At 40.3% G+C, this 27,323-nt stretch overlaps 1 protein-coding gene across 7 annotated transcripts in view; it reads right to left on the reverse strand.

Moving 5' to 3' along the window:
* The window catches only part of LOC139445786 (neuroglian-like), a 77,552-nt gene that overhangs the window by 29,055 nt on the left and 21,174 nt on the right, over nt 1-27,323 (reverse strand). For 3 of the 7 annotated variants that reach the window (XM_071227010.1, XM_071227008.1, XM_071227004.1), the window contains exons 1-5: nt 24,309-24,575; nt 7,202-7,322; nt 6,495-6,600; nt 4,454-4,989; nt 2,747-2,761 (exon numbers count right to left, since the gene is read on the reverse strand). In XM_071227010.1, coding sequence (XP_071083111.1) covers nt 2,747-2,761; nt 4,454-4,989; nt 6,495-6,600; nt 7,202-7,286 — 742 coding nt within the window. In that variant the 5' untranslated portion in view covers nt 7,287-7,322; nt 24,309-24,575. Of the gene's footprint in view, nt 1-2,746; nt 2,762-4,453; nt 4,990-6,494; nt 6,601-7,201; nt 7,323-24,308; nt 24,576-27,323 lie in introns of those variants that run through there. The other 4 variants (XM_071227007.1, XM_071227005.1, XM_071227006.1 and 1 more) reach the window with 2 other exon arrangements.

Genomic DNA, 27,323 nt, shown 5'->3' on the forward strand with positions numbered 1-27,323 from the left:
AGGAGACAAGCATGGGTTGCTCAAGGCCTGTTCTACCCCGGATCTTCACGGGGTACATATGTAATGTAAAGAGTGAGTGAGCGAGTGAGTATGGATTCAGCACAATTCCAGCAATATCATGAAGGGGGACATCAGAAAAGGTCTTCACCCATTGTAATGTAAAGAAACAATTGGATTAGACTCCACTGGCATGACACATGTAAAGAGAACTTCACAAATGTTATGACAGACAGCACACATTGTAGCACTCAGGTGTACATGATTATAGTATGTATACACTGATAGACATATGTAAGATATATCATGACAAACATGCATATGTAAGATGCATCATGACACCGAGCAGCCACTGTGGGTCAAAGATGTCACGCTATACTTTATAGATGAAAACACTTGTTGCCGTTTTGTTCCCATACTGGACTTAAGATTCCACTTTCCAGTATTTTTCGACAGCACTGAATCATCTCAAGTACAATACATCCATGTGATTCTGAAAATCTGTTGATAATTTTACCACCTATTTTCTATTTCCACTACAGCAACTTCCGATACAAGGTGCAGTCGCATTTGTAGCAGACGGTCAATGGAAATTTAGTGCTTGTAAATTTTTCTTTGAAATTCATGGATTTCAGCGTTTCACAATACGTTTAGTCAACTGGTGTGTGTGTGTGTGTGTGTGTGTGTGTGTGTGTGTTAATTGTTAACACAGAGAATACATGATAAATTAATATCATACATATAATTGTGCATCAATGCAGTATTGTATTATTGTCAACATACAGTCTACAATTTGGTCCTTTTCAACAGTTTGGGGATATAATGGCGTGTCCCAACTTTCCAGTTTCTGGCTATATGATCCAGGAGAACGAACCCCACTTATTATCTCCCAATAGATACATCCCAGGTACAATGTCTGAAGTACATAAACACACAGTCTACAACAATACCATCCAGGGAGCAGTACCAAACGTCAGCATGGGATTAAAAACTTATTTCCTTGAGTGTTGAGACATACCCAACCCATCCATAAAAACTGACTTGTTATAAAGTACCATATTTTTTTTAGTATAGTGCAAACCCAAGTATAATGCGCATCCCCCTCTTGTGGATTCAGAATTTGGGGAAATTCATTTTTGAATATCATGTGCAGAAAATAATTACACTGTACCCCTTCAACGAATTCTGGTAAACAAATGGGTGATAAGAAAATCGGTCAGTAAAAATTTGGAAATGTTAGATAAAAATTACCAGACATGTTGGTTTACCGTTTAAATTGTATTTATTGTTCTGCTAGGCATTGTTTTACATGCAGGGATGAAGGTTACCCTCTGTATTTTCTGATAAACTAAGCCGGAAACAGCAATCAGCTGTACGCACGTTTTCTTGGAATCTACAGGTGATTCAGTTAAAACTTACCCAATGATATAACTTTAAAGGATTTTGATACAAGGATAGGGACAAATTGTATCTGAAACTATTTTTTTATCAGGAATAATATATTCAAATATCATGCTATTTTAAATTGCAGCTTTAACTAAATATGTTTAAAATATTAATAACCCTAAGCATGCCTCTTCGGTGCAGCTGATCGCTAATGCCAGTTATTGTTTTCACATGGAACAATTTGACCAGTCACCGACGAGGCTCCTGCGCACATGATCGTGATAACTACATGTTGACATAGAATCATAGAACTACAACAAATATGACTTTTAACAAGTCAAAGTATGGCATTTATGATATATGTATCCATTCTCTGTCAACTAAAGTTTGTTTTAAGGCGTCAATAGGGTAATCTGACTGTGGTTGCTGTTAATAACAGTGAGATGTGCGATCTTCTGATCGCTTCACACATGATTTCGCCAAAATTGAATAAAAAAATATCATTAGGAATTTTGAATAAAATTAATGAAATAAGTTACAAACATAAGTCCACATATACAATGATAACTGTTTATAGCCAGACAGTGTAATTACATGATTAATTTAATTTGCGTACTTCAGTATGGATGTGTTGACATGGTATTTCCAGTGTTACGTGCTCACAGTAATGTCAGTGCGTTGGGGGGCAAAAACCATCAAAAGTCATTATGGCGTGTGTAATGCGCACCCCCTTCTACACAGCTGTGTTTTTTGGCGAAAAAAGTGTGCACTATACTTATGAAAATATGGTACACTTAATCCTTTGGGCAATCTTACTTAGCAACACTTAGTAAAGCTGATGAAGCCGACATTTTGAGCATGTTTAGCTGATGACTGTTTTAACTCAACTCTTTTTATACCTACAATGGATATAACTTGTCAGAGTATAAAATTGAGCTGCTATTTATTATCTTTAAGTGTAAATCCCCAGATTTTTCAGATGGAGAGCTTGCAGAAATTTTAACCCCAAACCAAAATAAAAGAAATTAAGATTTTATCTGACATCAAACATTTGAGCTGCTGATGAGGATATGCCTTCATGTGTACGTACATACAAGTGTACAGATTTGTAAATACTATTTCTACTCAATCACAGGTCTTCAGTAAACAGAAAACATCCAAGAAAACTACTTCTTGTTTCTATATGGGGTTTAGAGAGTCTGGTTAATGCATGTCCTTTACAAAGTTACAGGTCACAGCACTACAGAAACATTGGACTGAGAAGAAGAGAATTAGTATTATAGTAGAGCATTTTAGAGGAAGAGCTACGCTGGATTAAGAGAGTCACTGATCCTAATTTGGCACAAGATTTGTAGAAATTTACCCTTTTCACCGTCCTCTGTAAATGACAAAATAAAAGCTCAGCATTGACAGTATTTGCGAGCTATCACAGCATGACTTCACACATGGTAGCAAGTCATCTGGTGAAGCACACATAAAATATCATATCTAAAGCAGGCAAATGATAACAGCACACACATATTCAAATGTGAACAGTTTAAGCAAAAGTCACAAGTTTAAATATGTATCTCTATTACATACTAAAAACAAATCTGTTGCACAATCATGCATATATATGATCAAGAACTATTGCAGATTAAAATGCTTTGGTGGATTAAAGTTAAGTTTTACAAGTAACCATGTTGATTGTATGTTCATTTGCATCAAGAAGGGGATGGGGAATGTCTTTGACGGTTGGTCTGTCATGACAACCACCTATTAATCTATTCCATCATGTCTTTGCCGTGAGTAAATCAAGCATTGGATTGTCTAGTCCAGATTTTTATTATGAACAAGCTACAATACTGCTGGGAGCAGCGTTCAAAAACAAACAAACAAACAAACAAACAAACAACTGCTACAAATGGCCACTTGAAACCCTTGTGTGGCATCTTATAGACACTGAGACAGGATAGACTATCTGCACATCACAGAATCACAAAATTGTATCCAAGATGTCAGTTCTTTCGTAGAAATTCTTCCTTCCTCAGTGACAACTCTCCACACCAGTTACCAGTCAAGTGTCTGGTCCACACATGTAAGTAACAATTACATTACCATTATCCAGTTTCTTTTTAAATAACTTCATCCTTACAAAAATACATGAAAGTATTATTGATGACAGAGAACATAAAAAAAATTACCCTCCACTTATTTTTAAAAGTAACCCTAAACATCAACTGTTACTTATCCATAAAACTAGGATATTTCATTAGACATGTCATAAACAGACAAAATGTCATCTAAAAGTGAAGCGCATGACTTCAGAGTGCCAATGATGAGTGATAAGAATGTGTGATTCTATGGTATCACAGCATGTCAGTTTGATGTACAAGGAAAGCCCGAAGTGATGAAAGACCTTAACCACTACGGTGAAATACACGATTACCAATATGGTGCAGACAAACCAAGAAACATAATCAGGGCAAACCAAAATTCAAACCCACGATGCCTGGCATGTCTAAGAGATGCAATTCTGCACAGCAAATTGCAGCATCCTAGATGACGAGGCCCCTGATCATTCGGCTGAATACTTGAGACGTCATTTACTTAAACTCTTTCCCAAATGTTGCGCCAAAACATATAGCTCTCTCACATTGCTGATCTAGTTGTACATAGAACAAATGTGCATTTTCAAAGGAACATATAAACCTGTTAACACAGCAACTTTGGCATCAAGTGTTTTCATATGCATGCACAGATGTCAACCTTCCTTTTCTTTGAGTCAAAACTTCATGCCTAACAAATCATGGGGCATAGGCATATGAACCAACCTAATTTTTACATACTTATGCCATTGAAGGATTTTATTGTATTGGTTCGAGTTGTGAGTGCTGTGATAATGCACATACATATACTCAGTGGTGTCGTCCTGCAAATGAATTAATTTCTCTAAACTTCTTGAACACTTTTTTATCAAATCATAATCAGATCGCCTATTTTAAAGGACATCATTTTGGCTACTTTTTCCATACTGACTACATACATGACATCAAGCAATATGATCCTGGAGGGAAGGAGTAATACTTACTTCCGAAAGGTTCCAGAATTTTATCCTCCCCTTGATTGAATGATCGTACAATCTTGTTGTTGGCCATGCACACATACTTGGCCCCTTCCTGGCCATCCTCCGGTTTCACATTGGTTATATACAGATTACCTTTCCAATCCATCGTAATCCGATTATCCAAGTTCACAAAGTTAAACCCCTCTTCCGAATCCTCATCCCGGTAGTCAAGATCACCTTCGGATACAATAATCCAGCTGATTTTTGCTCTTGGAATGCTATTTGGAGGTCTACACGTAAGAATTTCTGATCGCCCCAACAATGCCCTCTTCTTTTGAGGTACTGTGGTGGGGAAAGGGTCCATTCTTGCTAACTGCACGTTTCTTTTAATTGAAACAGATTTGCCGAAAATATTTTCAGCCACACACTGATACACTCCCTCATCAGTGGTCCGAGCCTGGTCAATGACCAAAGTACCCACATTAGACTGAAGGGTCATCCGTGCCTTGTTCTCGGGAGTACTCAGGTTCATTCGAACGCCATTTCTGAGCCAGTAATATCTGAAAACAATGTCAAACCATACCATATATCACATGTAGTGCATGTTATATATTATGAAACAAAATCATAATCAACACTGCATATTGGGCACAGTTTGAGCAAAAGTTCTTATCAGAGTGCCAGTACTGGACAGACCTTACTGGTCACCTCAACACATGTCCATATACATCAAACTTCCCAAGCCAAGAGCGCCCACTTGCTTTTTTCCACCCTTGCTACGTCAAGCCCACTTTCTTGTGCTAAATCTGATTGGACTATCGATAGTCTAATCAGAGCACATTTCACAAAATCTACATCCACAACTGGTAACCTTCGTATGAACGTGATTTACTGCTACCTGTCTTTGTTGACACGAATATGTCTTTTCGTTATCTGATCGACTAGATCGTCGCCTATGGTAGTCGCCATCTTTGTGAAGCTATACGAGATAAGAACAGCGATCTGATTGGAAATAGTGTTTTCATTACAAGGGGCACAACTCGTGATCTACGCAAGAAAAGAAAAGTGGCCTTGATGTGGCAAGGGTAGAAACTAGGCTTTGATATAGGCTAGAGGACATGCTTGCCTTAGGAAGATGATATACTTCTTGCAGAACATGCACTGCTATATGGCCAAAATATTGCTGAGAAGTTGAATATCAACTGACTTGTTTCATCCCTATTACCAGTACAGCTATTGGAGGAATGTTTGGATGATGGTGTCCCCTATAGGTGGACATATGACATTGGATCTGACAACACCTCCAAGTGGACATCTAATGTTGGATCTGAGAACGCTTGTGAGACCCTGTACCAGATCCTATACTAAAGTAGACAGCAGTCTCACAAAACTATTCTACATTAACCTGAGAACAGAATTCAATTAATAAAACAGTCTTTCATATACTCTGAGGCTGTAATTGTATCCTTCCGAGAAGAGTATAGTGATTGAATGAGTTGGGTTTAACGTCGCTTTTAACAGTATTACAGTTATATCATGGCGTGTCAGCTTAATGTGGGAGGAAAGCCTGAAGTGATGCGAGTCTCAGACGTTTACCACTTCGGTGAAACCAACGAGCATGGGTATGGTGCTGACAAACCTAGAAACACAATCAGGGCGAACCGGGATTCAAACCCACAATCATAGGTTTCTGGCGTGCCCAAGGGACGCAACTCTGCACAGAGAATCGCGGTGCCTAAGACGATTGGGCCACCCGTGCCCCCCCGAGAAGAGTATAAGTGAATGATATTTTATGCAGCAATCAGCGAATATTTCAGCTCGAACACAGCACCATGAAAATAATGAAGTTTGGACCAAAAAAACCAGTGTCTAAAAGCATCGATCAGCAAAGATCCACGCCATTTTGAAATGATAAAAATGCATCCAAAACACTGAGTCTCAAAGTCTGACCACCCAATTTTAGAACTGGCTAGTGCAGTAAGCATGGGCCTCTGGGACCTCTTCTTCACTGGCACCCCACTCCCCACTCGACTCCCTCCAGCTTCCTCGGCCTACCGGTACTTACACAGGCTCGGGGGATCCTTCAGCTATACAATCCAACTCTATTTTCTCTTCAGCTAAGTAATAAACATTCCTGTGAGTAGCTCTGGCAACACTGGGCGGCTTGGAGTCTAAAACAATAATAATGACAATGAAAATAAGTACACAAGTACATACATAGAGAGGATGTGAAGTACTGCTTAATGCTGGGGAGACCAGGCACTAGATCCCACTACATTCAAGACCGGATGTGTATGTTACAATACTACATTAGGGGAGAAAACTAACCACATAAGCACTAGAGTCAAACAATGTCTAACCTCACACTAGCCATGCATGTGTGTTGTGAGACTGAAGTATTAATGCCAGGATCATACCTGGAATGTAACTATGATATCAATAATACTATAATACCAGTAAAAGTATATAGAAAAACCTATATCAAAAACCTATGTTATCAATAAAACCATGTGAACATATATATATATTAAAACTAAAATGATAAAACCTATATCAACGAAACAACAACTTCAATGACACAATAATTATATAGAAAAGAAAACTATGATATCAATATGAAAATCAAAATAGTATTAAACAATAATGACATCAACCTACCATATAATGAAACCAACAACAAAACTAGAATATCAACAAAAGCCAATTAAAATGACCACATCCCGCTTGATTCCTGTTGTTGGAGATAAAGGTGTGGGTTGTGTTTGCACTTACTGGGGTTAGAAAGACTCTCTGTTGCTATGGCCAGTCCTGTCGATAGGACCACCAGCACAAGGGCAGGGGGCAAACCTGGACCCATTGTTAACTCAGCATTGGTCCCTCTCTACTGCACTACCTGAAACATAATTCCAGAGTCACATATCTACCTTAAAATATGGCATAGAAAGTTACAACCAATATCTTGAATCATGAACGTGTGGTCAATGTCAGCTTTGTCATGCACAAGCCCACTATTTCGGCTTCAATGTTGCTAGCAGATTTCTTCAAATCCTCCCCCAAAAGGTTGCCCAAGAGCATGTTACTGCTCTATACTGGTTGAATGCTAGGCTCTGTGCATGTCACTGCTCTATACTGGTTGAATGCTAGGCTCTGTGCATGTCACTGCTCTATACTGGTTGAATGCTAGGCTCTATGAACATCACTGCTCTATACTGGTAGAATGCTAGGCTCTGTGTACATCACTGCTCTATACTGGTTGAATGCTAGGCTCTGTGTACATCACTGCTCTAAACTGGTTGAATGCTAGGCTCTGTGAACATCACTGCTCTATACAGGTTGAATGCTAGGCTCTGTGCCTGTCACTGCTCTATACTGGTTGAATGCTAGGCTCTGTGTACATCACTGCTCTTTACAGGTTGAATGCTAGGCTCTGCGCACATCACTGCTCTATACTGGTTGAATGCTAGGCACTGTGCCTGTCACTGCTCTATACTGGTTGAATGCTAGGCTCTGTGCCTGTCACTGCTCTATACTGGTTGAGCGTAGACCTCAATAAAGCTGATTAAAGAAACATTCAAATTCTGCCTTCTTAATGTCCATCTCAACCTTCGGAATCCTAATAAATATAAACGCTTCTGTGGCAGAAAATTATTAACTTAGTATTGATAATCATAACTTTGTATCGATACAGTATCAGCATTAAAAATTTGACATATGATGACATCCCTGACAATGTGAAAAATAAAAGCCAAAAGTCTAAGAAATATAACAAAACTGCATAAAAGCGAAGATGCTTTACAACAATACAACAACCTGTTTATTCACATGTACACAAAACATGCACTATGGGCCATTACAAAAACACAGACGCAAGGTGGGGCACAGTTAGTGGATGACCATGATGATGACAAGCAATAGAGGCAACACCCAAGGAACAGGTTCCACAAAGAGCTATGATATTAATTGTGCTTTGAGTGAGTGTCTTGAGTATGGTTTTTACGCCAATGTTGGCATTATTCCAGCAATATCATGGCGGGGAACACCAGAAATGGGCTTCACACATTGTACCCATGTCGGGAAGTAAACCCGGGTCTTCGGTGTGGCGAGCAAACACTTTAACTACTAGGCAACCCGACCGCCCAATTGTGCTTTGAAATTGTTGTGGAACAGGTCATGGTGTGTGCGTGGTGTTCAAATCCAATAGAAACCTTCTGTCGTGTTGTCAGCAGACTGAAGACACTTCCAGAAAAGTCAACAACACGACCGTGACAATATGTTAACTCACTGTTATCACAAAAACATTAATTGTGATCTTCATAAGTTAGGGCTGGCTAAAAGGATCTATAATCGGAAATTATTGTCGATGGGAAGAACTGAACAATTTTAGATATGAAATTGTTGTCCGATTACATTGTGATGAAATAAAGCGGTAACTGTTTTTTGTTACATCTCAAATGTCCACAAAGTAATCCCTGCATAAATGTGTCACTGCTGACAAGTGGAGTGAAATATGTGGATTTCTTTCGGGATTTTCTTGCATATTTGCTTGAAGTTACTTCTCCAATATTTATCGATAACTGATTTAGTTATATAGTTAGCCTTTATCGATTTCGTTGATATATATCGATAGACAGTCCTATCATAAGCAGTGACTGGACCACTTATGAGTGGAGTTAGGTGTGCAGTCCTGTACTGCAACAGGATGGTTACTCTGGCAACACTGGGACATGTGATGAATGGTGCGCAGTCTTGCACAGCACCAGGATGGTTACTCTTGCAACACTGGGACATGTGATGAATGGTGCGCAGTCTTGCACAGCACCAGAATGGTTACCCTGGCAACACTGGGACAGTGATGAATGGTGCGCAGTCTTGCACAGCACCAGGATGGTTACCCTGGCAACACTGGGACAGTGATGAATGACGCGCAGTCTAGCACAGCACCAGGATGGTTACCCTGGCAACACTGGGACAGTGATGAATGATGCGTAGTCTTGCACAGCAACATGATGGTTACCCTGGCAACACTGGGATAGTGATGAATGACGCGCAGTCTAGCACGGCACCAGGATGGTTACCCTGGCAACACTGGGACAGTGATGAATGATGCGTAGTCTTGCACAGCAACATGATGGTTACCCTGGCAACACTGGGATAGTGATGAATGGAGCACAGTCCTGAACTGTACTAGGATGGGTTACCCTGGCAACGTTAACACTGGGACAAGTGATGAATGGCAAGCAGTCCTGTACTGCACAACGATGGTTACCCTGGCAACACTGGGATAAGTGATGAATAACGTGCAGTCCTGCACTGCTACAGGAGGATGTTGTACACAAGCCTGTTAGCCATGACACTGGGAAGTGTGGTCAGTGATACGCTCATGGCCTCCACTCCCCTCCCCTCCTCTCCCTTGTCCTGTCCTGTCCTGTCCTGTCCTGTCCAGCTACTGATGTATTGTTTGTTGTTTAACGCCACACCCAGCAATACTAGCTATAATCTGGTGATTGACATCATGAGCATCGATCCACGTAATTGGGATACAATGACATGCATCAACCAAGTCAGCTAGTCTGACTACCTGATCCGGTTTGTCACCTCTTACGAGAAGCATAGTCGCCTTTTATGGCAAGCAAGGGTTGCTGAAGACCTATTCTACACTGGGTCTTCATGGGTCGTCCCGCTACAACACTGTTATACTGTACATGAGGACAATAGACAACATTGCCTAATAGAATTCATTTACATCTGCAACCTCCACATTCAACCTATTCAAGGGTAAGCCTGCTGATAATATTTTGTTCTCATATTGTGAAACAGATCCCAGTGCCTGTCAGTCCAGATAGGTGGTTGCAATTACCACAAGACATGTTCACCCCTGTCTGGCTTGGGCCAAGCATCACAGCAGTGATAACTGCCACTTCAAACACATGTCAAGGGTGGAACAACTTTCAAAACTAGATCCCCTTCCTGTTGAACAAACAGACCCACACTTGTCTTGTTTGGGTTAAGGATAAATGATGTTTCACCTTGACTTTCAGTCAGAAAGATGCCTCTACTTTGTACTCAAGCTCACATCTGCTAATGTGGATCACAAGAACATATGATTTGAACAATGAAAGCATGCACTTTCTAACTCCAAGATGTACAGCCAAGATTGAGTTTACCAACAATCTAAAAAGGAACCAATTTGGCGCACCTTTGAGTGGACTTGTCCACTGACTCTAGTGCTGTTCAGAGGCGAGCTGGTTAAAGTTCTATAGTACACAATTCCACACCTTTTGCTGCAGTGACCACATACAACTGTACTCTACACCATGAGTCAATAACATTTGCCCACATGTACTGCAGCAGTGTTTGTGACAGCACTCAAACACCAGTTCTCTGCTGGTGGTCACAGCTGGTACATGCTAAATGCATCATCATGAAATATATTTACAACAGGTTCATAAACCTGGTTCCATATTCTACTGAAGTCAGAGCTGGCGAAAAAAAGACGATCAACTGATTTAATGACGGCAAAGATTAGTTGACCAAATTCTTGGGAATAGCACAGTCAATTAACTAAACAAATATATAGGGGAAAGTTGATGTTTGGATGGTAACCAACTACATGAGGCATCCAGAATATGAACTACTCATCACTTATTGTTTGTAGGTCAAGACATAATTATCTTAAAACTTTCTTCCCAAAATAGCCAATGTGATACATAAAGGATATATATCTGAGGTACAGACATGGAACAGACTAATACCAGTGAAAGTGTTACAAAATAGACAGATAGGTAAGTAACTCTGCTAAATTTTACAGGTCAGTGTGAAGATAGTGAATCAAAGAGACTGATCAAAAGACAATGATCACATGAACAACCTGCAGACGGTTATACAAAAAGGCCAAACTGGTACAACCGTGTATCAATCGGAAAAGATGAGCACCCAGGTGAATCCACTCAATGGATATCAGCAATGGATACCAGGTGAACCATTCCTTCAGGAAATACTTCAACTCAATGGTGTTCACATGTTTATCTGATTAAGCAATAACATGTCCCCCCTCACACACACACACACACACACCGAACTCAAACCAATCCCTCTATGTACCTTCTTAAGAAAAAGCAGGTAAAATCCTAACATGTCAACTGACTACCTACCTTAACCAATTAGTCCAAGCATGTTTCATCCTCAGAATGATCCCTTCAACACCTATATATACTTGTAAAAGGACACTGTACTATCTCCAGCCAATAGCCACATGGGACAGGGCTCTCTCAGCAGGTGCTGGCTCGGCCCAAGGGCATCATCAGTAACTGTCACTAATAACTCCAGTCCTACTGAGGAAGGGACTACAATACCTCCTGATGATATCTCTAAATCTTTATTGTGTTGGCTTCAAGAGAACCAATTCTCAATATTGCACCAATGCTATCTTGATGACATCTCATAGTCCTCACCCAGGATCCATAGGTCACTACAACAGGGGTGATATCTCCCATATCTCCCTGGCCACTCAGAATACCCTGACCTTGGTATCTTTTCCTCATCAATATATTCCATGCTTTACTGCCCTGGGACATTTAGATCCTACTAAGACACCAGTGGGCAAACATGGCCATATTCCCTGGCCATTTGGCCAGTGTGGTCATCTGGCCGGGTCACTTTGATGGTACAGTTATGATGGCCATGTGACCACTTGAAGAGGCATGGGCGCGATCAAGGGCTGCCATCTGGACACTTGACCTCCACAATGCTCTTTGACAATGTAGTACTTTGATTACAAGCCATAATACACAAGCACCCATAACCTGCAGTCTCAACTTTCACCCACTTCAAATTGGAAAGCCAATGTAAAATATATGTAAAAAAGCAAATGATATTTTCTGGTTAAAATGAAATCCATGAATTTAATATCAGCATATTTTAATTTTAACTGCAAAATAACGCATGTATATTTATATATTATCTGTCTTTTGTTTCCCTGGGATTCCTGGTATCTCACAGGATGCGTTTCTCATGAAGAAATACCAGGGAATCACGAGCCCTGTGTCTGGGAGATAACCTTTCCGTTGTTGCATCCAGTGTGGCCACACAGCCGTGAGAAGCCTGCTGCAATGAAATGCTATGTAACCTGATGCATCTTTTGTCCATCTTACAATTGTAGTGACTCACAGTGTGCATCTGGCACTTACACACCTCCACTACACAGAACTGAGGTAACAACTTGAGTTAGGCCAATTACCTCATTAACCCTCACACCTATCACAGCTTGGCAAATGGTGCCTGTGTGTACAGCAGTATTAGTGGTGACTGCCGCCTACAAGACATGGCAACACCCGGCATATAGTGGCTGTGGTCGGAACAATTAACTGAATGCAAATTGCAGCTATCGTGTTATGAATGTGTCCTCACAGAATGCTCTTCACATCGTCAGTGTCACATTCCTCAGTCTGCCAACCTTGCTAACATCTTCCTTGTACCACAGCTATGCCTTCAGTAATGCCTTCTTTCATCATGGACCTTCTTACAACCAACTGACTTGTCCAGGCAAAAATGGTTGCATCAAGAAATCTTGCCAAAAGGAGTTAACCAAACACCAAACTTTATCAAAGACAGCCATAAACAATAACAAACATTGGAGGACATCCAAATTCATAATTTACCCCCTCATACAAGACATTTATAACAAGCATAAAACACCAATTATCTGCATTGAATGAAAAATATAAACCCACACTGTAGGTGGTATAATATATGACACCTGAGGCTAATAAAGCCAAAATCCAAATGCAAAGGTTGTGAGTGAAGCTGCACTGGTCATTCCACCCACTCAACCCTCCATGAGTCATCCTGATGATTGGAAATAAAAGCTTTTCAGTAATTATATCTGTCAACATGAACATCATTTATGGGATGGTTTTTTATATCTCCTCCTGTCCTTTGACACATCTCACTTCCCATCATAAAGAGGTCCTGAAGCTTACATGTGTTCATAAATATGTCCATCTATATCTTCAACTCTCAACACTAGTATTCAACTCAGAATCCCATCCACAAAACTGCTTACAGTCAAATCTTCACCAGGATGGTTCATTCAAATCTTGGGTCGACACTCCTACCAGCTGACATGAGTCAACAGGGTGCCACGCCCACTTCCCCCATGTGAGCAAGTCAGTGGCTCCACACAGGCCCCCGGGTCACTCAGACTCATACTAGCAGTACAGAAGGAAGAACAGGCAAAATATAATCCATGTCCTGTTCCAACATTCATCCCCAATAGTAAAACCCTGAGTACACTTCCTATTTTAACCAATAATAGAACCCTGAGTACACTTCCTATTTTAACCAATAATAGAACCCTGAGTACACTTCCTATTTTAACCAATAATAGAACCCTGAGTGCACTTCCTATTTTAACCAATAGTAAAACCCTGAGTACACTTCCTATTTTAACCAATAATAGAACCCTGAGTACACTTCCTATTTTAACCAATAATAGAACCCTGAGTGCACTTCCTATTTTAACCAATAATAGAACCCTGAGTACACTTCCTATTTTAACCAATAATAGAACCCTGAGTACACTTCCTATTTTAACCAATAATAGAACCCTGAGTACACTTCCTATTTTAACCAATAATAGAACCCTGAGTGCACTTCCTATTTTAACCAATAGTAAAACCCTGAGTACACTTCCTATTTTAACCAATAATAGAACCCTGAGTACACTTCCTATTTTAACCAATAATAGAACCCTGAGTGCACTTCCTATTTTAACCAATAATAGAACCCTGAGTACACTTCCTATTTTAACTAATAATAGAACCCTGAATACACTTCCTATTTTAACCAATAATAGAACCCTGAGTACACTTCCTATTTTAACCAATAATAGAACCCTGAGTACACTTCCTATTTTAACCAATAATAGAACCCTGAGTACACTTCCTATTTTAACCAATAATAGAACCCTGAGTACACTTCCTATTTTAACCAATAATAGAACCCTGAGTACACTACCTATTTTAACCAATAATAGAACCCTGAGTACACTACCTATTTTAACCAATAATAGAACCCTGAATATACTTCCTATTTTAACCAATAATAGAACCCTGAATATACTTCCTATTTTAACCAATAATAGAACCCTGAGTACACTTCCTATTTTAACCAATAATAGAACCCTGAATACACTTCCTATTTTAACCAATAATAGAACCCTAAGTACACTACCTATTTTAACTAATAATAGAACCCTGAGTACACTACCTATTTTAACATTGGACTCTTTTGTGATTACAAACTCAGTAAAACTGACGACATGCTTGATAATATATTTGTCTTGAGGGCATATGGACCATCAACCAGCAATACCCTGTGTAACCCACAAAGACAAGGCCTGTGTGACGACCGTGTCCCTTACACCTGTGTATAGCCCTGCTCTTCTTCCACTGGTGGTAACTCACTGATTACCTTCTCTGGGATCTGTGCTTGGTGGCAATAATTCAAGGAGATAAATGTACCCTCTCCTCTTTTAATTTTCTTCCACTTCAGAGGAACAAAGAAGAAAGTGAAGAACATTTACGACATGAACGTTGCCGGCACAGAATTAAGGACAACATCTGCATCGCCAGTGACAAAGAACTGTGGGAGGGGCGGGTTGGTCAGGGTGATCTAAGGCGACGTGTTGACAATGTAAATGCAGGGGATGGACTCGTTACTCCACTCTGCCATGATCAATGATCGCCATATGTTCCAAGCTGTGAGTAATGGTTGTAGTTGTTCAAATCAACATTGTCATTTAGACACCTATTGATTTTATGCAAATTTTGGTGACAAAGACTGAAAATGTATTTGCAACATGTGTGATTCACACCCTGCTCCTGCCGCATAATACAGCATGATCAAGTGTAATTTCTGCCTGTGACATTAGCCTTGGAACAATCTATATTGAAACATCAAGGTTCAGTGGAGTTGCTATGGTTACTGTACAGACAATTCCTTCTACAAAAGGATGTGGGTAGCATCAATGAGAGGCTTTTTCAGAAAAAGGATTTTACATAATGTTGTTTCTTGGTCTTTGAAATAGGGAAACATCCTAAAAAGGAGAATCATCATCGAGGAATACCAAATGTGATCAGCAGACAGGCAAGCACCCCAAGCAACTCAATATTCATTAGCTTTGTGTCCTTGAGAGACTCACTTACTTGGTGAGTCACTAGACAAGAAGATTAATGGCACATCATTGTGTCTTATATTCAGTTGATGTAGCATGGGCTACACAAATCTGTGTCTCTACAACAATCAAATGAAGTGAGAGCGTTCTGCATCAATCACAGATTACGAGGGATCCCAGTCAGTGATGGGCATCACTGCTTGTGTTCTGTGCAGGCTAAACCCTTGCCGACACAGGGATGGCTTCCACATAGCTACCATTGTTTTGTATCATTGTTATGATTACATTCATAACAGGGGCTTCAGTTGGGTCATCATTGTTAACCACCATCCTTGCAGACTTACAGTTGTCTACATCTCATAATGTACTGTAGAATTATATAAACAACAATTCTTCACGTGCACAATTCTTTTTGTATACTTGTCACATTCCTGAATCATTGAACAAGACAAACATTTTAACAGAAAGAGAAAAAAAAACTGTTACCAACTGATGTGAAGATTAAAAGTCATGAAGGTATTCTGGGCGAAAGCAGTACTTATACTACTTCAGCTGATAGTGAGTGAGTTGGGTTTTATGCCACTGTTAGAAATATTAGCAACATTATGGCGGGGATCATGAGAAATGAGCTTTATACATCTGAGGAATAGAACCCATTTTAATGGCATGACAAGAAAATGCTTTAACCACAGTGCTACATCACATAAAGATAAAGACAGAGGTCCAATCAGAACCTTCTTCTGTGTTATTTTGTACACACTGCAGATATACACCAACAAATACAAACTCAAATACAAATACAGATCAAGTAGCGATAAGTCTGGTCATATGACATAGGAGATGTAGTTTTCCCCACTAACAGTGAAACTACATTCTGTCCTCGTACTTGCCGCCCACTTGTATCTCATCAAATCCCAGTCTTGGTAACAAGGATTATTCAATATGGCTTCCAGATGGCTTCTGTTCCTGGGGAAGTTGCCAGTGTCAGATGTAGGATATGGGTCAAGGGAGAACACCCATTACCTGGCGATCGCTGGCAGCAGGAACGCCCCATCCTGTTCCTCATTTTAGGAATACCATCCTCAATACAACGGAACTTGGCCCTTCCATCAGGCTCATAATGAATATGTTACTTTGAAATATATCGCATCTCAATGTTACTGAAATGTTAAACTTTCAAACTTGTACACTGATGTTTGAAATGTGGTAAATATTATCAGCCATGGAAAACCTGATTTAAGATATTACTTAGCATTATTTAGCATTATGCAGAGATACTAATTTACATGGATAAGATATGGTACCATTGGGTCTCAAGCAACCAACTTGACTGACATCAGTTCTTGAATATCTTACCAGATGTACTTCACAGGATAACACTCAATATTATATCAAAATAAACACTACCCACCAACCATCTGCGGTGATGAAAAGCTCTTCCATTTCTTCAGTCTTGATTTACATAGGATTTCAAATTAAGTGCCTGTGGCAGGAGGAATGAGAAAAAAAGCAACATTCTGTTTCAAACTTAGGATTGCATTCAAAGAAATCAAGTTTACATAAAAACGCATTAACCTCTTTATTTGTCCTAGTTTATCAGTAAAAGACAAATCACCTTTGTGCAGTTAAACTTAACAGTTATAATCCAAAACATTTGGGAAATTTCAAATTCACAAAATGGGAGTTTTCACCAACTTCTACTGTTGACTTTGGCTTGAATATCTGCCTCTGAGAACACCTAGATGAATCCCTGAATATGCATGTGTAAACAATCAAACCATATGTTGGACAACAACATCATAAGAATTTGATAGATGAACTTGAGTTTTCATGTGACGCACAAATGTTGAGATTGGTCGCAGAAAAAGAACATACTGCATCCTGACAGATGCACAATTATATTCTTTGTACCTACAGTGGATCAAGAGCAGTTATGCGTGTCTGTCATTTCCTCCATCAATCATGACTACTGTCCACATGATCATTGATTCATTCCAGGCTCTAATGTAATTATCAAAACGTACAGTACACTACACCACTTCCTCACTTCACAGGACCCTCAAATTGCCTGTAGGGACCCTGGATTCCCACTTGCGTAAGTCAAGGTCCAACCCTGTAAAGTATTGCGTGAAACTGAGTTAGAACTTGCTGATACCCCAGCTCTTCCAATGACACATGTACAGGTATGTAGAATGCAGATATGGAGGTTTCCGGACATCTCTCACCACTTACTTAATGCTCAAATTGGGTACAGGACACATTGGGCATAGGATTCTATTACAATATTCAATCAAGAGTCCAGCAGGTAATGCCAAGATCTTTGCCAGGCCTTTGAGTGTCAATTGCTCCTCTGAGCTCTGATAAGCTAAATCCATGTCTTCAGTGTTTGGGATCTCTCTTATAATCTCCCCATTGATCACCTTGTCTCCTCAATATAGTTCAGGAGTTCACACGTTGTAGTACAAATTGTTCTAATCTAGTCAATCAATTGGTCTTTTGGCCAGGATTAGTGTCCCAAGCGGTGACACCAGCATATACAATGAACCCTTGAGCCACATGCATTGTCTGCACAGGCCCCTCCCACGACACTAGGCTTTGCTGGTGATAAAACACTCCTGGTTCTGGTATGTTTTGGATTTCCATGACAACATGAAAACACAGTAAACCTCCACTCAGCCAGACAGTACTGTTCCTGGGCAAATTGTCAAGATCACTGCGATGAGTCCTTTTGATGTAGATGCTCCTGATGATAATTGCCTGGAAAACTGGGTTTCCAGACCAACAGGGTTACATCAAATTCAAATTCTGCCACATTCTACGATTCTGTAGCAGTAACTTATTAAGCCTTCAGACACCTTCGGATGTAGCTGTGTGAATGTGTTACCATGTTCGATATAGTTTCTGTGTGGCATAATAACCCTTTGATCATCTAGCTAATGTGACCATCATTTCCTTCTTCCAAATCCAATAAGTCACATACCCTATTTGAACATGCTGCTTTAATGCTAAGCTCACAACACACAGTTCCAACTTGTGATAACAGTTTTCATTCAAGTCCAGCAATGGCAATACACACTTTCCAGTGATTTCATTCAGGTAAGTCACACTTAACCTTTCTCAAGTTTGACAAAACAGACTGTCCCCCCTATCCAACTTGCTGTCGTCACAAACTGGCTAAAGACATGGATTGACATGAGTCATCCTATTTCAGCTAAAAATTGAAAACATTTCTTAATATGTATCTTCTTTTCCATTTCAGATAAGAACAAGATTGTATTACAAGGAAGAATTTTTATTAAGTTCTCAGAAGGAAGCCTATCTAAATCACAAATCTTCCTTATCACTGAGCCTATCGGTTTCCCCCTTGCAGCAGGCAGAAGATAGCACCATGTGTATATTCTGGTTGGAGGGAAATGTAAAGAATGTGCTCAGTCCTTACTTTGTAGCCCATCAGTTCTAGTTCTACACTCTGTGATAGGTACTGCTGTACTTGAAGCACAGTGGCGCACATTTTTAGACATAGTTAGATTTGTTTGTTTCTTAATATCCCACTCAGCAATATTCCAGCAATATGATGGAGGTCTTTCCATAATGAAGTCTGGACCTTATAATTCAGTGACTGACATGAACATCTATCCACACAATTGGGATATAACATGCAACGACCAAGTCACCCTGCCTGACCACATAAGTATGTTAAGATGGGTTGCTTCAGACCCATATACTGTAGTCAGTGAGAATCATTTTACACCGATTTAGGAAAATTTCAGCAATATCACGGTGGGGGGACACCAGAAACGGGCTTCACACATTGTACCAATGTGGAGAATGGAACCGGGGTCTTTGGCGTGACAAGCAAACCACTAAAACCACTAGGCTATCACACCTCCCCTATATTCAGTAAGTACAGTTGTATCTCGCACATAGTAACTGAAACAGTAGCCTGAGAAGAAAAGAAATACCAACAATCATGAAACAACAATATGTTCTTTTTTTACCATTTACAAACTGAATCTACAAAAATAATATTCATGTGGCAGCTGAAGATCAATTGAGTTGCTCACATCAAATATATACAAAAACACACATTTCACCAATCCCAATGGTCTGCATAGATCAATTTGCCAGGCTATACATACGCTATTGTACATATATATACAGGCTGTTATTGTGCAGATAACAGCTACAATATATATAATAACTTAAACCTCATTATTATATCAATATATCAATATCTACCAGAACATTTCAATCCAATCTTACTGAACATTTCACTCAATCTTTTTGCTTGATAAAAAAACAATAAATGCCTTTGTTACGCCAAATTATCTTTGATCAATGACCTCCAACTTCATCAATAGGCAGATGCTTGTTTTTGACTATCTGCAAGGAAGATGGCGTCTCCCACATACAACAGGCAGTAAACGCCATGTTGCCATGATTCCCTCACCGTGCAACTGTGTATAGAGTCACGGTTGACTGGGTAGGGCCCTAGATGACATTGCAACACAGACATGATGTGTACAACTCAAACCATTGGCTGTCAGGCTGACTGTACGAATGTTACTAAGTTCACAGTGCCCTGGACAATACTAACACAGGAATATTGGCAGGGAATGTGACAGAGTGGATGTACATGGGTGTTTTGATGGCACTTTACACCAGCTATGCCTTCAACCAGGAACTGACCACAAGTAATCCAGTTCAGTATTGTCATTACTTTGTCCGCACAACTGTAATTAAGTGTGATATATGTTGAATGTTTACCACTCATATATCCATATTCCTTGTATAATACTTACTTTAACACATGACATTACAGATCTATAGTTTGTTGCTCGCAAGAACGGGGACAATATCAATATTACAATTATATGAAAGAAGGGATCGATAGAAAGGGATCAAGAGAAGCTCGAACACAGAGCAGTCTGGACAGCCTGTCCTTGTGCTGCTCCAGTGCTATTTATATCAAACTATGTCTATATACTGTATACAGTCGTGCCTCGTTTATACTGACACTTGCATCATTTCACAATTTGTCCGTATAAACCAATTTCCGTATAACTGAAACCAGCTTCTTACTGGAAGAGTTACTTCCCTTCAATTATGCAACTCATGACAGATGACAGAGCAAACAGATACATCCACTCAATCTTTATTCAAGACGTAAAAGTTTCCAAAAATCTGTCATGGAAGTTTGAACTTTACCACATTTTGAGGTTTGAATTTTAAACAATAATTCCAAATTGTCCAGATCGCCTGTGTTCTCGTAATATGTAATCAAGGTCTCTATACAAGCACAAGCTTCCTTGTGAGTGACTGTAGTGGGTTGGAGGGGATTACATGTACAATAATCAAGCTCGTCTCAAACGTAACTCAGTGTCACTTGGTTAATTGACTTCTCACGAATCAAAGGATTACCACCAGCGGAAGTGTATTGTCCGGGTAAGTGAGACAATTTTGTGTGCATTTCAGTGTTTTGTGTATGAAAATGACCCTCCGGTTCCGGAAACTGAATTTCCGTATATACGGAAAATTTATATAGTAATTATTTGGTCCGGGAGAAGTCCGTATAAGCGGGGCATGACTGCGCTTGGATATATCTCAAGTCCACCTGTTTCATCAATTGCTGCTACATATCAAGTGGAACCCCTTATCGACAGCAACACCATGCTGCCAACAGTAGGATCAAGAGTTTCTGTAAAAGCTCAGCATATCAATAGCATATGCTTAACTTCTTTAATGCATGGTGTATGGTGCCACTGGAGAATAGAAGTAAGTGCCGTCTATTAGACGGAGAGTTCACACTGTCAATATTCCGGACAAAATGTATTCATGTGATATATTTTGTAGTGGAGTCGAATGGTGACCCTGATGATGTTTGGTTCCTCCACAGACTCAGTTCTTCTACGTTTGTTTGGTTTGTTTGTTGTTTAACACCGCGCACAGCAAAAATCCAGCAATATGATGGCAGTTTCTTCTAAGAGGCAAGTGTGACTGATCTGGCTGATATGTAGAGGCATGTAACATTAAGCTGCATCTCAGAAAGTGTACGGGTGGTCTTATCTATCGATTTGTTAATGAAGTATCCAATTTAGAGGTGCACATGAGGTGAGATCATGCACATGATCAATCCCAAGTCTGCCGGGTTGAGCTTGGATGGGGACCTGACCTATACCAACATACCTCAATGTCACAATCAATCATCAATGACTATCATTGGTGTAACACCACATGCAGTAGTGCACACTGGAACAACAGGTGCAGGTAGCACAGCAGTCATCATTGTTGTAGTCAACATTTCTTCCCTTCACGGTATCTGCAGGGAACCCTATCCTGTTACGGTGACCTACTCCTGCATTCCGGCAAGACTATTTTGAGTGGTTATTCCACAGAACTGTGAGAAGCAGGGGTCCCCTGCCTCCTCCATACACCTGTCTGTGGAGCCAGTAGGTAGCTGCTTCAAACTGCTGACTTGGTAATTATCAAACTGCACACATTCCTTGGATGGGTTCCATGCCAAGCACACCTGCCACGCCTGTCTGTAGTAGAAGTCTTGAATCATCTTGTAAACCACACCAGCTATATGCAGTGGTTTGATAACCACCACAGACTGAGTCTGGTAGGGAGATAGGAGTGCCATGCATTGTGTCTGGCAGGGAGATGGGAGAGCCATGCATTGTGTCTGGCAGGGAGATGGGAGAGCCATGCACTGTGTCTGGCAGGGAGATGGGAGAGCCATGCATTGTGTCTGGCAGGGAGATGGGAGAGCCATGCATTGTGTCTGGCAGGGAGATGGGAGAGCCATGCATTGTGTCTGGCAGGGAGATGGGAGAGCCATGCATTGTGTCTGGTAGGGAGATGGGAGAGCCATGCATTGTGTCTGGCAGGGTGATGGGAGTGCCATGTAGTAGTTTAGAACTAGAGTTCCATGAACAATTGTGAATTGAATTTGTCACTCAAACAGTCTGCAGATCTAGTCCATGATCTAGTCTTTCCAGCAATCTTTGGATTAACCTATCCCAACCAATCAAATAGCTGTCAATGAGTGGGTCACAGAGTGAATGAGTATATTCCAGCAATATCAAGGTGGGGGACACCAGACATGAGCTTCACAATGTTGGGAATCGAACCCAGGCCTTCTCCTTCATGTGAATCTCAACTTCCTTATACAAAATTTCTGCTCAAATGTTAAAATTTCAAATGGCTAGTGAATGATGGAGGGAATATAACAACTGCGTCAAAGGGATACCTGACTGGTGTCAATTCTAGATGTACATACAATAGCCTGGACACAGAGACTCATGCTAGTTGGCCCTGGTATAGAAGCGGACACTGCCACAGAGCAAGCAGAAGCAGTATCGCTAAACATATGCTAAATCTGCACGGAAAACTGACTTTGATAAGCAAACAACTGCCATTCCTGATAGCCCTGGTGAATTCATACAGCTGTCGGAAAGCACTGGTTACCAAATTCATTATCATAAGGGACCGATTAATTCAAAACTTGCAAAAAAGAAGACACAATGATTAGCCAGTGCAACAAGCAGATGAGGCAGCCTGCTTCTTCCTGTCTCTTATGACTTTCCAGTAACGAGGTGATACGAGGTGATCACCACAATGTTCCAAGGTTCTGCAAAATGTGTTTTCTAGTGAATGAATTCATACCAGGAATGAATATTATGCATGAGGTTTCAGTTTTCGATATTATCATTATCATTGGCAAAATTAAAAAGTAAAAACAATTGACTTTATTTGTCCCTAGATTTGATATAATTTGCTGAATTAACCAAGTCCAGCATACATCACTGTAGTTTATTGATGAACAAAATATTTTAATTTATGATTTATTATTTCCAATAAGAATATTATATATTTTTGTTTAGTTGGAAACACTTATGTAGTATGATCTGTGAAAGCATACATGTTGAATGTATTCCATCTCATCTGTACATACCAGAAGAGAGCAATATTGAAGATTACAGTGCTTGAGGAAGCTCTCTTGATCTAGGACCTTGCTGCCACCTATCTCCCAGGTCCATCACATGAACGGTAATGCAATGTGAACAATAATCACTTGTAAGAAGGAAAATGAATTAATAAACTCATAAACCATAGTCAGGGCAAGACAATATCTAAATTGGACTGAGTAAAAATGAGGAGAATCACTAAAATATTCAGGACATGTCGAAGCAGACACACGAGAATCAGGCAACCTGCAGCAGCGAGAGATCAATACTAGTCTCCGACTGATTCAGGAAGACCGTGGGTTCCCCCAGCATAATCAATGGAAGCTGGGTTCTTCTTAGTTGTGTTAGAGTATGGCGCAGGTCTGCTGGATGGAGGAGGCAGCGGTAGATGCACAGTGACATTAACATAATGACGTACACTGGCACTGAGTAATGCCCATGCTGTGTCACCAGCCCCCAACGCCACCCAATGACATCAGCTCGGGACATCCACTTGTAGCTAATGGTCAGGCATTTCAGCTGGTCACACAAACTCTCTATTTTTAAATATCAATTACCCATAAAAAAGTGTATATATGTTGTCTAATTATCATTGCTAAGCAGCTTTCCTTACTGTATGATCTAAATTGTGAAATATCAACAAATAGTACATTCCATCAGTTTCCTCTGCTCATCTGTTACTGAGAGTCTCCCATCTGTTACACAGGCAAGCAAAAATACATTTGCACAAACATACCTGTCAAACAATCTTACTGGCCACCTCGCTCTTCCTTCCACTTCCTGCCTGAATTCTGCTGCTAGCTCCACAGAACCTATCACATCTAACACAAGAGTACAAAGGCCAGGTAATCCGTAAGTGTGTCTGTCTGTCCTAGTCTGGAAACACTCCACCAGACTGTCCCCCACAAGGATCAACCACCTACCTCTACACTGCTACCCTCACTGACTTAACGATCTCTCAATATGCCCGGTGCCAATTCTAGCCATTCCTGGTTAGCGGAGGGAAGCTGCTCATAGAATGGAACAGCCTACTGAATGCTGATGCTGATGCTCTGTCTAAATTAGGTTATGGTCTGTTTCAGAATAAGTGCTAATAAATCAATACTTCCAATGGTTGAGGCAAACAATATCATTTGTCATTCTTCCGCTTGGATCTGAATATACGGAGGCAAATTGGGTAGGGTTGATATGAAATCACTTGCTGAAAATAGCATGGCACTACTTACTGATCTGTTATGATTCACACCTAACAAACCATGAAGATGATCTGGGTTAGAACTGGTCTTCAGCAACCCATGCTTGTTGTAAGAGGTGACTAACGGGATCCGGTGGTCTGGCTCGCTTACTTGGTTGATGCTTGGATCGATGCTCAAGATTTCAATCACTGGATTGTCTGGTCCAGACTTAATTATTTACAGACCGCTGTCATATAGTTCGAATATTGCTGAGTGCGGCGTTATACAACAAACAAACAAACAAAATCACACCTTACACAAAAACGGCAGTGACACAAAGCAATATTATGCAATTATTTTATCATTATGAAAATTATCATTGTATCAAAACATTATAAAGCACACTGAATACTAAAAAAGAAAGCCTTTGGAATTATAATAATACCAATTAAGCTTTGATAAATTCCTTGAGGCATTATACCAAATACTTGACACGTGGTCTTATGATGACATCAACACTGATGATTAGACAGACACTACATTGAAAGTGGTACAAAAGCCCATGCATGACTGACATGGGAAAACAGTCTTGACAGGACACGCTCCCAGCAGAAACAATATTCTCACCATATCATGGTAGAATTTCTACTTTTCGGAAACAACATTGCATACTGACTGTAGGAGGGATACACCCATGATTAAAACCACTTTATTCCTGTTTACCTAACCATTTACACACGCCACTTGGGGCTGCCATTCCCAGACCCTGACACATGACCTGCAACCTTTCACATCCCACACACTGACACGTGCCTCAGTACATAAACAAGCGTGTTCCCTATGGCCTCAGGTAGGGGACAAAGTCACTGAGCCTTGTCAGGGTAATTAATTGGCTAAATGTTGAAAGATAACATGGTCACAAGATAACAAGGTAGGTTGGCTAGCTCTTGTTGAATACAAGTGTTAATATGGTTAGAACAGTATCCGTATCCGAAAGGTTCAACTGTAAGGGGACATAATTAGCAGTCCAAAACGGAGAATTAAACCTGATTAATAATGTGTAACTATTGCATATGCCTACGAAATAATATACATGTTCTGGAATGTTTCAACATTTGTTCCAGTTTTAAGTAAAATGTCAGACTGAAAAAAAAATCCACTTATCTTATTCGTTTCTTGAATTATAAAACTTACATAAAAATAAATATAGAATGCCATAATACCACACATTATGGAAAGGAGTGGATAGAAAACAAGCTGGCCAGACACGCTGCCAGGTAGAGCTGGGATGGGTATCTCGGTTACTCGGTTCAGGTGGGTCCTGAGCAGGACCCGGGTACCCACAGGACTACCCGGACTCGTGGTAAGTCACGTGATATATTGTTCAATGACAAAAATTGTCTAAACCTCTATGGTTACACATACAAGTCACTAATGTTCCCATTTCTTTCTGACAATGCACCCATTTCTTTCTGACAATGCACCCATTCCTTCTGACTTAGTGTATGCATGACCAGATTGTTTTACCAGTGTATCTAAATACATTTTGCCAGGGCTACGGTCAAACATTTCAAAATCAGACAGTTTGTACCTATCTCTAAATATCTACAACGGGTACCCAGGTAGTGTCGGGTAATAGCTAGGGTGGAGGGTACCTGGGTAGTAAATTTGGATCCGTCCATGGCCTACTGCCGGGGTGATATTCCTCCTCCACCTGCCCTCCGTATCACACCCTGCATGGAACAAACACCCCATAATGTCCTAGCATCTTCTCAGAATGTCTCAACATTCCACCACTTTGGGGCAACATAATACACAACCTGGACATATTTTCACAAGTTGCACACAGATTTGTCCGTTTTTGTTTCACATGGCACTGCGACTGCCTCGTTGTGACCTTTGTTTCATCAGCACTGTCTGTGTTAGATCACCAGCATTGTTGGTACAGGTTGGAGCTGTCAATGAGATGTATTGTAACCTCTGTACTGGGGGAGTAAAAAAATAAACAGTGCCGGATATAGCCTGTGTCATTCCATTCAGGAGCATCATTAGCTCAGCAACTAGCTCGGATCTGTCCAACCCAATATTCCCTGACTTCAACAGAGGCTCAATGTCTCACACAGAGTCAGTTACATAAGGCAAATGTTGGCGTGAAGAACAGAATTGGGCTAGGTCAAAGACATGACAATATTACAGAAAATAGGTAATAGCAACTACTGTAACAATTTCTCGAATTGAATACCGATAATTCTCAGTTTGGAGTCAGAAAGTCTCTCTTTCACAATGTAAAAATAGTGCCATGGCACTGTAGCACACCTTGATATGTAGTCCACAATTAAATAGCAGGTAGTTGGATTTTGAAAAATTTACAGGTCAGAAATTTGGGCATTGTTTGTGTAGATTTGCAGCAAGCTTATTCCACTTTGTCTGTCCGAGAATACAACTGATTTGAGATGACTGAACTCTGCATGTCTTGTGTGCTAATGTCCGATAATCCAACAAAGCTGCCATATACTGAGAGACATCTCAGATATTTCAACATGAAAATATGTAACTGCAACTTAACTGTGCAAAAA

Source organism: Haliotis cracherodii, unplaced genomic scaffold, assembly GCF_022045235.1.
Source record: "Haliotis cracherodii isolate W230 unplaced genomic scaffold, xgHalCrac1.p SCAF_6, whole genome shotgun sequence".
In the NCBI taxonomy this organism is placed as follows: Eukaryota; Metazoa; Mollusca; class Gastropoda; order Lepetellida; family Haliotidae; genus Haliotis; species Haliotis cracherodii.